Source organism: Diadema antillarum, unplaced genomic scaffold (assembly GCF_040938485.1).
Source record: "Diadema antillarum isolate AM-2024a unplaced genomic scaffold, OU_Dant_1.0 seq00000384_RagTag, whole genome shotgun sequence".
NCBI lineage: Eukaryota > Metazoa > Echinodermata > Echinoidea > Diadematoida > Diadematidae > Diadema > Diadema antillarum.
Window position 1 is genome coordinate 945,848 of NW_027271382.1, and position 12,653 is coordinate 958,500.

The 12,653-nt window shown below is 39.0% G+C and overlaps 1 protein-coding gene across 1 annotated transcript in view; it reads left to right on the plus strand.

Moving 5' to 3' along the window:
- Window positions 1–12,653, plus strand: part of LOC139731779 (uncharacterized) — a 70,208-nt gene that overhangs the window by 38,939 nt on the left and 18,616 nt on the right. The window contains exon 2 of the mRNA XM_071642656.1: window positions 5,586–5,708. Coding sequence (XP_071498757.1) covers window positions 5,586–5,708 — 123 coding nt within the window. The remainder of the gene's footprint in view (window positions 1–5,585; window positions 5,709–12,653) is intronic.

The following is a 12,653-nucleotide window of genomic DNA, read 5'->3' on the forward strand; positions in this document are numbered from 1 at the left end:
TTTCCGAGTTAGGTGGGGGTATTAATCACATTGAGTGATAGTTTTAGTTTTTGATGAAATTTATAGTTAACCTTTTGGTTATAATAGATACGTATAGGCCCACCATGGGATTATCGTTTGTTTGATTAGTATGTGTATAAATGTCAGTGTATAGTTATTGTGTGATTGTATGTATCTGGGACTCAGTGGACGAACTGTACCTGTCCACGTACAGTATGTTGTACAGGGTGTATTTAGTGTAAATGTCATTGTTTTGTCATCTGTTATGCTTGTATGTGCAGGGCCCTCAGGAAGAACAATACCTGCCTACTGATGGGGCTACCTTGTTGAAATAAGACTGAATAAATGAATAAATAAAAATAAATACTTTTTGCAGCAACTGTTCTTCATGAAGGCATGAAATAGAATAAGGTTCTGATGAAAGCTTATATAAACATTTCTCAAAGTGCTTATGCTTCTAGATGTTTAATGTTATCTAGGAGTTCGATGATAATTTATGAATTTTTGCATTCGACTTGTTCGTCACATAAATTCTGGTATTTGTTAGTCTACTAATGACTACTCGTTTGGTCGACAAACAAAACATCTATTAGTAGGCCCTATATATGATTTATTGCATCGAATCACCACACCTGCAGTATACCGGATAAGAATTGAGGGGTACGGGAACAACAGCAAGTTTGAGATTACTATGATGTTTTAAAGGTACATAATCAAACATGTATCTTTTTCTTTCTTTTCTTTTCTTTTGGTAGTTCTCTAAGAAAAAACAACAACAACAGTAATACACAAAAAGTTTTTCCCTAATCTTCTTTATCTTTTGCAGAGATTTAACTTGGGAAAATCCGTGGGGAAAGATCAATGTTGGTACATTTATCATATAGATGATAGTTGATAAGTTTGTTTGTAAAACTGCTCATGACATTAAAAGGTTATTGTAGTCCTTACATTATATTAGACAGATAGGAAGCTTGTTCACTTTTAAGTAAAGTAATGTGAATCGTGTTTTGGTAATTTGTAGAAGGAAATCAAGGGTTAGGACAAGGACTTCTTGTCACACACTCACGAACCAAACCGCGATCTTGATATACTTGTCTGCAATGAAAATGAATCATCTCATATAGTAATAAAAGGGTGGGGTCCTTAAAAAGCTAATTCATCAAGAGGACACACAATGGAATAATGACGTTCTTCTCTGTAACCTCGAGCAATAACGTTTCCTGAAGAATTTCCTTTAAAACTGTAGATGTTCGTACCGTATGTAAACTTATTCTTTGAAATATCCACTTCCTGAAACCGGCACTTGCTATTAGGGTTGGAAATTTTTCGTAATTTTTTTTTTCTCATTTAGCTTTATAAGAAGACTGTACTGACATTTTCTAATTGTCTGATAATTCGAATCTACATATCTCAGAAGAGTGGCCTGACCACGTAGATACTAACACAGTGCCGCCGCTTCGTGATCCAAGCGCTGGTGTAGGTATAACTTTAGTGCTAGCGTACTTCCGTATCCATGTAGATATCTCAAAATTCACCTTGCCAAATTGCACCAAAATCACAGGAAATATTTTATGACTCATATCCAACTGCTCACGGTGCATGGAAACAAATCGCATGTCGGGAAGCGTAAGTGTAGATGTCGACTTTCCTGTCGTCGCTACAAATAATCTGCTCTACGACTAAACATGAGTGATTGCGGCGTAGGCCCTACCTACCCTGCCTGCTGCGCACGAACAGACTGAAGTTAGCCATCTAATATCATGAGACAAATCTTTCAAGTAATCGGGAGCAAAAAAATCAATTTACAAATTATTTGTGGTACGTTGAATGAAAAATGTAGTTCCTAAATCACACAAGTCGCAACAATCATTACACTTTTGAGTTTAGTTCTCGCGTGAATTCCCCGTTCGCACAGTACTAGTTGGCTACTTCAGTTCTAGATTGTGCAGGTCGCGTTCGCCAAGATCTCTCACGAAGAGTGAGTTTGTTTTGAGTGACGACTTGAAAGTCGGCGTCAATATTGATACTTCCCGACTACCGATTTCGTTCAAATATTAGTGAGTACTTTGAAATATGCTTAGAAGTATATCCTGTAATTTTGGTGCGATTTGGTTCAGCGAAATTCGAGATATCTACATGGATAGGACAGTACACAAGCGCCGCCTGCTAGCTAAATTAGGCCTAAGCGTCGTCTGCTACTCGGTACGAATTTACGCACGCGTATGTGAGGGCTTGTAATCAGTAATATAGTTGGCACCTGTGACGTCATAACATCCGGGCTCGTCAGCTCATTAGCATAAATCTCACCTAAAAAGTTCCATTTTTAACTTGAAATTAGGGACTAAATTGTTATGAAATTTTGATTCTGTTTGCACCGTTGGGTCTTTTAGATTTAAAAGAACAACATATTAAAAAAAAACACGTATGATGCCCTTTGAACCTTGTAGACGTACATTTTTGGATTATTGAAATGTTCATAGGATGGCTCATGGTCTTATCACATGTTTACCGATCGTACGTCATCAAAATTTACAGTATATTCCTAATTCTCCACGAAGGAGCTCATATATATGAGCTCCCTCGTGGAGACTTAATGAGCTCCTTTGTGGAGACAATAATTATGAGCTCCCTCGTGGAGACTTAATGATCTCCTTTGTGGACACAATATGAGCTCCCTCGTGGAGACGATACGAGCTCTCTCGCGGAGACTTGGTATATTCAATATTTTTGTTTATATCTCTCTACGATTTACAATGTTCGTTTAATGTTAAGTGCTGTCTGGGGCAAATTATTTGTATAGGGCCCCATTTTTCTCTCTCGTCTTTCTTTCTTTCTTTAAAACAGCAACAACATATTCCTAAGGACAGCGAGAAAAGAAGAGAACATGATTCAACCCTATAAAGTGATCGTAATCTTTGACCATCATTTCATTTTATTTTTTTTTATATGGTGTACCGTAAGATAGTTATCACTATCAAATGCATCTTGATGATATAATTTTGGGTAAAATGTAAACTCCTTAGATCGACACTTAGATTTAAAAAAGAATCAGGATTCTTTGCCCGCAAACCTCACTCTTCGGGCTATCTTTCAAGAATATATCACACGACTGAAGTGTATCAGTATTTCAACGTGGTAAAATCAGCAGTAATGGTGTCCTCGTGCATGTCGTGAGGGTACTTGACCCAAATCATGACAATCCATCGATCCCCGGCGCCTCTCGTGTTGTTCATGTCTCTATCCGATGTTTGCATTTAATTTGCCTCCGTCGGCAGCATCGGCGCACGATGTTCAAATTTTAAAAAATCGAAAAACTGTCAGGAAAAATGCAAAACTTTTGGATTCTTGCCAGATGACACACCAGTCCTCATTGGCAGTACGAACGTACTGTTGCTTCTCGGCTTAAGTTTATCTTTAAATCTTAAATGACACATGTTTATGATCTATTATTTTCGAAAATTATATAGTAGAGTTTTTGAACTTTAATGATACATTGCTAGAACCACTTTGAAATCAAACAAGCAATATGCTTATGATAATTATTGCTCATACACGACCGACATACAAAGTGTGTGCAAAAACAAAGTAGATGTGATGCAGCAGCTAAAATTACACTGAATAAACTCACTTCAACGGTCCCAAAGACAATGCCTTCTGAAAGTTGCCTACACAAGTATCTATAGGCATGTAGGGCGATATTGTATTATATTCAGTCACGTAATTTGTATTTTTGAAAGAATTGTGATCAGGCATTGTATACAATTCCAAACGCATTTTGTTCTTAACCATACCCCTTACTAGCATCTATGATAGGAATTGACTATATTCTTCTTCTGAAGGAGATGATAGATGCCAAAAAGGAACGCAATATCATTAAAGTCATGACAATGTTAAACAGGCCTTTAAATATCCCCAGCACTAACAACTTGTTAGCATCAAGATCTAACTTAATTATTCATGATCATATTCCATTATATACTTTACAAACCACACAGCATTATGTCTTTCTGACAATTGATGAAACAGTATATTCTTTTGATGTATTTCTTCTATTTTGTTTTGCCATTTTGTTGGATGGAAATAAATGATAGCTGAAATGAACTGAATTGAAAAAAGTGACGAATTGAAAGAAGTGAGCGCACGGAACATTGCAAAACTCACATTTCCAAGCCTGACGCGTTTACGCTGTTATGTTCTTTTCCTTCTAAATGTCTGTGTCTCTTCCTGTCGTTCTCTCTCTCCCCCCCCCCCCCTCTCTCTCTCTCTCTCTATCTATCTATCTATCTATCTATTTGTATGTCTATTTTTCTTTATATCTATTTGTATATATTGTAACGAAAGTCGGTGGAACCGATTCGATTTAACTGTTCGATTAGTATTTGTTATGATCGATAGTGTGTATAACATAGAAAGGGGCACAATATCGAAACGGTGGACAAACGTTTCAAGGTGGTAGTGCATCATTATAAGTTTAAACATTTATTATTAGATATGTGGTTACTTGTTTGTCATGGGCAAGTTTGGATTATTTTAATACCAACTCCGGTTTAGACCGATGATACATGCCGAAATATAGCAACCATGTACAAGAGATATTGTTAAAACGTATAATCATTGTACGAATTTTGTAACCACGCCAACATTGTAAATAATTTGAACGACTACAGCGGGTATTTTCCGCGATGCTCACGGCCGTGCGGGATTGCCTCCTCATTCCGCGATAGTAGGAGAGGCATATAAAGTGGCCGTTGTGTGACATAGTCCGCAACAAGTAGCCCGTGTATGATACATTCCCAATGTGTTGTTATTGTTTGCTTCTATATGTAATAAACTGTACATGTGTTCTTATAATGCTGACTTCACTGTGTCTTCTTGAGTGTTCTACCACGATACAACAGCTTGGAGAGTAGTGGTACATGTTCCTGAGAAGACCAACTAGCAAGTCATTGGATTTCGGGTCTATTGGTAATGTGACTTGTCGCATAGTCCGTGCCCAATCCAAGTTCCAGTCGTCGTCATTGGATTTCGGGTATAATGGTAATGTGACTTGTCGCATAGTCCGTGCCCAATCCAAGTTCCAGTCGTCGCCTGAGGAAGTTGGTAACGGTGCGATACCAGCACTTTACCCCGTGCCATCAACGACACCTGTGCCACCATATGGTTGTGAAAGGTGTTCCACGTTAGCGTGACTGAGTTGGTAGCAAAAGTCGGTAGCAGAGTTGGTAACAAAACTTGGTAGCAGAACTTGGTAGCAAGAGTTCGTAGTAAAAGTTGGTAACAAAATAAGTGTACCCCTCTACAAGTGACGCTTGGGAGTGACATACTTTAAGTGATGCTGAACTTGGTATGTGTGCCGCCTGTGTTGGTGAGCTGCCTCTGACACAACATAATACATGGTAACGTACAGACTAGTAGTTTTAATGATTTAAAGGGATCGTTGTAAACTGCAACAAAACGAACCCCGCCTACTCGGCCATCCTGACACGGCTCGCGGAGACATTTGTACAAACAGTCAAATACACCCTCTTAATTCACGACGAGAAGGCGAGTTCGTCACAATATATATCTCTTCTCTTCTTTTGAAGGCGATGTTAGACGTCAGTTTTGACGCTGGAGGGCGTGTGTCTGTTGGTCTAACGGCTACCACGATCGTTTCGCAATGGACCTGGGCCGCCACTCTCTTGCAATCGACCACCGTAGCTACTCAGGTGAGTTGATATATCGTGCCATACTCGGCTGCCTTCCATATGAATTATTGATACATTATGTATTCCCACCTTTTCGCAGAGTGTATAAATACGATTGTATGTCTCTTTTATTGGTACTGATCATATAGACATGAACATGTTATTCCTGGCTGGCTGTGTACATTTTCAACAACACGCTTGTCAAATTTCACTCATTTCTTTGTACATTCTGGTGAAAAAAAAAGTGTGAAAATGAAGTTTGATTCTAATGGTATATGTATACTATATGAACATAATTTACTTATGAACATGTATGAATAATACATTATTCCTTTCGGGAAGGACTCTCGAGGTCAATGCAATATCCCAAATTTCGATGGAGGTTATGCTACACAGCCGCCGTTAATTTATCTGCAATCACATCCCTTATACTCGTGAGACCTTTTTATCTTTTTCTTCCCAATAGCACCATGTGTGTGTATCATTCGGACATTACTGCAAATTCGACTTTGTAAATCAATGCGATACGTTTGACTCGATTTATGCGTTTATTTTTTTTTTCATTTTGTACACTGTTATTATCTGTGTACCTGGAGTGTATGTTTTCTAATGTAATATACTGGACCCCCTGGAAAAATCAAAACCTGCTGAAAGAACTTCCAACCCAAAAGTGGAAAATACATTCATAACATTATCAACATGGAACGGTGGAAGCAAGCAACGGCGTAGCTAGGATTTCATCTTAGGGGGGGCGGTTAGTCTGCGAGGGAGCGAAGCGACCGAGCCCGAGCGAGCGGAGCGAGCGAGGGGGGGGGGGGAGGGTGTGGGAGGGGGGTGTCCCCCCTCCCACGGTAAGAACTTTTTGCATTTTGATGTTGTAAATGGTGCAATTTGACGCATGTTTTTGCGCGTTTTATCGACGTGAAACAGTCCCACTTGTTTAAGGTAGCAGTTTATTTTGATGTAGATTATTATTGAACAATTTGACTATAAAATGCTATAAGTTAAATACACTTCTTGTATTAATTCTTTTCACTGAATATCATGAACGCGACTGAACCCTAGCGAGCGGAGCGAGTGAAGGGGGAGGGGAGGGTGTGGGAGGGGGTGTCCCCCTCCCACGGTGAGAACTTTTTGCATTTTGATGTTGCAAATGGTGCAATTTGATGCATGTTTTTGCGTGTTTTAACGAGTTGAAACAGTCCCACTTGTTGAAGGTAGCAGTATATTTTGATGTAGATTATCATTGAACAATTTGCCTATAATATGGTATAATTTAAATACACTTCTTGTATTACTTCTTTTCACTGAAAATCATGAACGCGACTGAACCCGAGCGAGCGGAGCGAGCGAGGGGGGAGGGGAGGGGGTGTCCCCCTCCCACGGTGAGAACTTTTTGCATTTTGATGTTGCAAATGGTGCAATTAGATGCATGTTTTTGCGCGTTTTATCGAGTTGAAACAGTCCCACTTGTTTAAGGTAGCAGTATATTTTAGTGTAGATTATTATTGAACAATTTGGCTATACTTAATGGTACACGTTTAATACACTTCTTGTATTAATTCTTTTCACTGAATATCATGAACGCGACTGAACCCGAGCGAGCGGAGCCAGTGAAGGGTGAGGGGAGGGTGTGGGAGGTGGATGTCCCCCCTCCCACGGTAAGAACTTTTTGCATTTTGATGTTGCAAATGGTGCAATTTAATGCATGTTTTTGCGCGCTTTATCGACGTGAAACAGTCCCACTACGTCTTGTTTAAGGTTGCAGTTACCTATTTTGATGTAGATTATCATTGAACAATTTGCCTATAAAATGCTATCATTTAAATACGCTTCTTGTATTAATTCTTTTCACTGAATATCATGAACGCGACTGAACCCGAGAGAGCGGAGAGAGCGAAGGGGGAGGGGAGGGTGTGGGAGGGGGTGTCCCCTTCCCACGGTGAGAACTTTTTGCATTTTGATGTTGCAAATGGTGCAATTTGATGCATGTTTTTGCGTGTTTTAACGAGTTGAAACAGTCCCACTTGTTTAAAGTTGCAGTATAATTTAGTGTAGATTATTATTGAACAATTTGCCTATAAAATGATATCATTTAAATAATCTTCTTGTAGTAATTCTTACACTGAATATCATGAACACTGTCTGTTCAGCAGTCAAACAGAAAAAGCATGCACACGAGGGTGTAGATAGGGGCATATCCCCTCCCACACGATGGTGATTTTGCGTTTTCAGACCTGAAATTTAGCGATCTGTTGCAAATTTTTGGTGCAATACTTTTTCATCGAAGTGATAAAATCACGGAATTTAGCTCTTATTCCGAATATTCACCATGTGTGTATGTATAAAGTCTAGTGAGGTAGAGCTTAGAGGAAGGGGGATTCATCCTCCCGCTCGCGGAGCTTTTGCGTTTTTAGAATTGAAATAAAGCGATCTGGGTATTTAATAGCCACAGTCTATACTTCTATGCATGGCGGAAGGGGGGGGGGGGAAGGGGCCGGGGAGCAGGCCCTGGAGAAGGCGTGGGCGAGTGTTATCCCCACTCTTCCCTTCCGATCGAGCTTTTGCCTTTTTAAGGTTGAAATTGAGATATCTCATCTACGCATTTTTGATGGAATCAACATTTGGGAAAAAACACACACACACACACTAGCACACACACACACACACACACACACACACACAACTGATGGGGGGCTGAGGGAGGAAAGGGTCGATTAAAAGGGGGAATTCCCCTTATACATGAGGGAACCTTGAGTTTTCGGAATATAAGTGATAAGTCTTGTGCACTCAGAATTATTCATAATTTAAAAAAAATCTAAAAAGTGTTATAAGCTAGGGAAAGAGGCACAGAGGGGGAGGGTTTGGGAGGGGGTATCCCCCTCCCAAGCACGAGAGATTTTGCATATTTTGAATTGAAATTCAGCGATCTGGTGCACACTTTGAGTGAAATATTCAAAAAATATCTCATTTGATGAAAGGATGCAAAGGAGACCCGCTTCGTGTGCATGCATCATAGTATACACGCATTTTTTTTCCGCCTCCCAAATCCCCGGTCCAAATCTTAGGGGGGGCGATCGCCCCCATCGCCCCCCCCCCCTGGCTACGCCAGTGGAAGCAAGGGGAATTGAGAGTTCATTGCAAAGCACACGGACCATTCATTATGGTGAAAATGAAATTTAAAAAAATGATCTTTATTAATGATACCTTGCTTTCGTGGTAAATTTGTTTCTGAAACTTGAAGTAGGCATAAATAGCTTACTCTATTGCGTTTTACTTTATCGTTCTTCATTGTAGTGTATCGTACTGTATTTTTTGTCTGTCTAAAGCGCATTGCGTACATGGCTGTAAAGTCAATCCTAATGACTGATAATGCATTGCGTCTCAAAGAGACACCTCTTCATACCATGATTAATATCACACCACATCATACTATGCCATACCATATTTTACTATACCACACTATATCATACTATACCACAAATTAACATGAATAACCATACCATACCATACCATACCATACCATACCATACCATACCATACCATACCATACCATACCATACCATACCATACCATACCATACCATGACATACCATACCATACCATACCGCTCCATATACCACATTTCTTTCATGGATTGCAGATGCTGTAGGAGAATCATGAATACTGATTTCCTAGTGCGATGTAAGCAAAGTGTCACAAGGTGTGACCACAGACACCTGCCCAAAACGCAGGAATTGATACAAAAATCTTCAACTCCAGGGATAAACTAAATGCATGATGATGGATGTTTGTTGAATTTGTCTTTTTTTCCCAACGATGTCTTGTAATCTACCACTGACGGGGGTTTACCTTCATGGCATTCATCTGCTGTTGCTATGCTGCGTTCATTGACATGCACGCTTGAAACAAAGTCCTTGCCAAGAGCCGCTTCGGCGAAGGATAGCCTGAATGGGTGTACATTGGTAAAACATGAAGGCATGTTTTATAAAAAAGGATCCGCTCGCCTGCTGATACACGTGAACGTTTCTCCGAGCTGGAAAAGGAGGATGATCGCGACAGCTGTATATGATGCAGTCAGACATTATACAGAGGTTTCCAATCCTTACACTCGATCATATATTTCATTTGCCTCATTCCTCATCGACATTTTCAACTCGATACTGAGAGGAATGTTGGGATGTGGCTGCTATTAAAAGTCGGGCATGCTTGAAGTAAACTTCTGGCAAACTTTTTTAGTCGCAATGAAGACTCGTCTTTTGTTGGAGAAAGTGCGCACAGCACTAAAATCAGTGGAGAACTTGTTCGGTCTTCGACACTAACAAATTACTTATATCAAACCTGTTTACTTTTTTTTTCAATCACCTGAAGTTTGATATGTGACATCCCAGTGAGATTAGATATCGAGGCAGCATATAAGACCCCAGACCTAATTGCTGGGCTTTTGTTTAGTGAAAATCTAGGAATGAGGAGAAGATACATTACTTTACTAATTGTTTACTTTGAATAGTTTGATTAATTATCCGTCAATTCATGTTGGTACTTATCATATGCATCATTAATTTTATTGATTGATTATTTTCATCATAAATCTTTTATTATTTTTTCCAATGCCTTTGATCTCAGCTAAGATTAGACCGAAATTCAAATTTCTTAGTCCGTCAGAATGTCCAATATCTGCCACTTTTGTTTTGATTGTAACCCGATATCATTCAGATTGTTGACTGTTGTCATTCTATACTTTGCGACTATAACCCGCTTTTTGAAATTATAACGCAGGGAATTTGGCCCAACATCCCATTCTCATGCACGTGTATTTTTCATTTTTATTTTTCTGATTTTACCATGAGAAGTGGTTTTGAATTTCTTCTCGGTGACATTTTTTGTTTTATAATTATGTGGAATCAATGAATGCAAATCCTCACATAGCTTGACACCAGCTCCAAGTAAGCAAGACTTAACGACTTAACAATGTTTATAAAATGAATATGTTTGGTAAGGACTATAGGATCTGTGTGCTCTACAGCGTATGTGGGTGATTAGATACTGTGGGGGTCGAGCAAACCAAGGGGGAAAACACGTTTTGTGCACACATTTTTTTTTAATGATATTCTTTATTTCATTCAATATCAGTATCATTCAATATCATCTTTTTTTCACAATGAAACCAATATGAACAAAAACTAGCAGCTGTATCATGCACTTGTGCTTTACATGTTCTTTTTTTTTACAATCAAGTCATACCATGTATACAAAAGGGACATGAATTTCTGCATAAATCTCATAATACAAAAAAAAGCTATCTTGATCAACTTGATCATACACACACACACAAACACACACACACACACACATACACACATGCATGGGCGCACGCACACGAAGTAATATACACGATATGAGCTAAGGCTGTGAGATAACTAATGGGACTGGGAGACCAGTAGATACAAATAAAAGCTTATCGGGAAATTTTGAGTTTGTTATACACACACGCATAAGAGAAGATAGAAAAAGAAAAAGATTGATGTTGTTGGTTTTGTTTTACTATATATTATCATACAATATGCTAATGCAGTTTTGTAACGTGCTGGGGGACTCTCTCCAGATATTCCATATATTCAAACTACGTATTGTATAAACAGGTATCGCCGGGTAACGGGGCAAACGTGACACACTGGATTATGTGTTGACATGCACCTTGAAGGTCATACCAAAGGTAATCCAACTTTAGAGGGCTACTGTTTCATCATTGTCAGCTATGGAGAGCACAATGTTGGTTGTGAGGAAATAAAAAGTATTCTTCTTTCCATTGATACCTAATTATGTTGACAACATGAACTTTTAAGACAACAATAACAAATTGAGTTTATTTCCAAGTTTGAGTGTCATCATGAGAGAACAATGAATGTCTCACTGGATGGATGAGATCTGTCAATGGAAATGGCCAAATAAATAGGCCAGCCTTGTGTTTACAGGTTTACAGGTTTGCGTTTACAGGGTTAGGGTTTGTGTTAATGTTTGTTTTTTTTCCAACATTTTATGGTCCATAACCTTTTACATGGCCACTTGTTTGATAAGTCGGTCATTCCCACTAAGGCCATCAACGAAGTTTTTAGGATTGACAATTGATAATAAACTTACGTGGAAGACACATATTGATAATATTTGTCATACAATATCTTGTAACATTGGTGTTATAAATAAGTTAAGTATTATTTTCCCATTCCCACCCTCCTTATGCTCTATTCAACTTTGATTTTGCCCTATCTCAATTACGGTATCATATTGGGTAATACGCACTCAATGCATCTCGATAGATTGTTACGTCTCCAGAAAAAAAGCCCTGCGTACAATTTGCACCATACAAAGGACTACATAAGGTGTTACCACTTTGCCCCCCCCCCCCCCCTTTTTTTTTTTTTTTTACCCCGGAAGCGCGTAAGAAACAGAAATGGCGCCGGCCATGCAGTCCATTTGCTCTGTTCATAGTCAACACACAGCTAGCAGCGACACACCATGTCTTGAATATGAAGAGAGAATAGTGATTAATGGGGTAGCCTTTGTGCGAGTCACCAAGTTATCGACAACGTAGCCATATTGAAGGTTGTGGACCATAAAAGGTTAAACAAAACATAAACTTGCAGTTGTGCGGGCTCGGCCCCGTTTTATCAAAAGATAAAATCGATTTTAAATTTCCTTATCACACAGGTTGCCATAGACTTACAATTGAACTCAACTATATAATAAATTTTAACTCTTCATAAAACAGGGCCCTGGCCTGTTATTGTGACCACTTTCATAGATCTCACCCATTCAGAGAGACATTCATTGTTCCTTCACGATAACACTCAAACTTGGAAAAAGTGTAATTTGTTATTGTTGTCTTTAAAGCTCATGTGCTCAGTCATGCATGACATTATTTTGTCAACATCATTAGGCATCAATGGAAAGAGGAAGAGTTCCCCT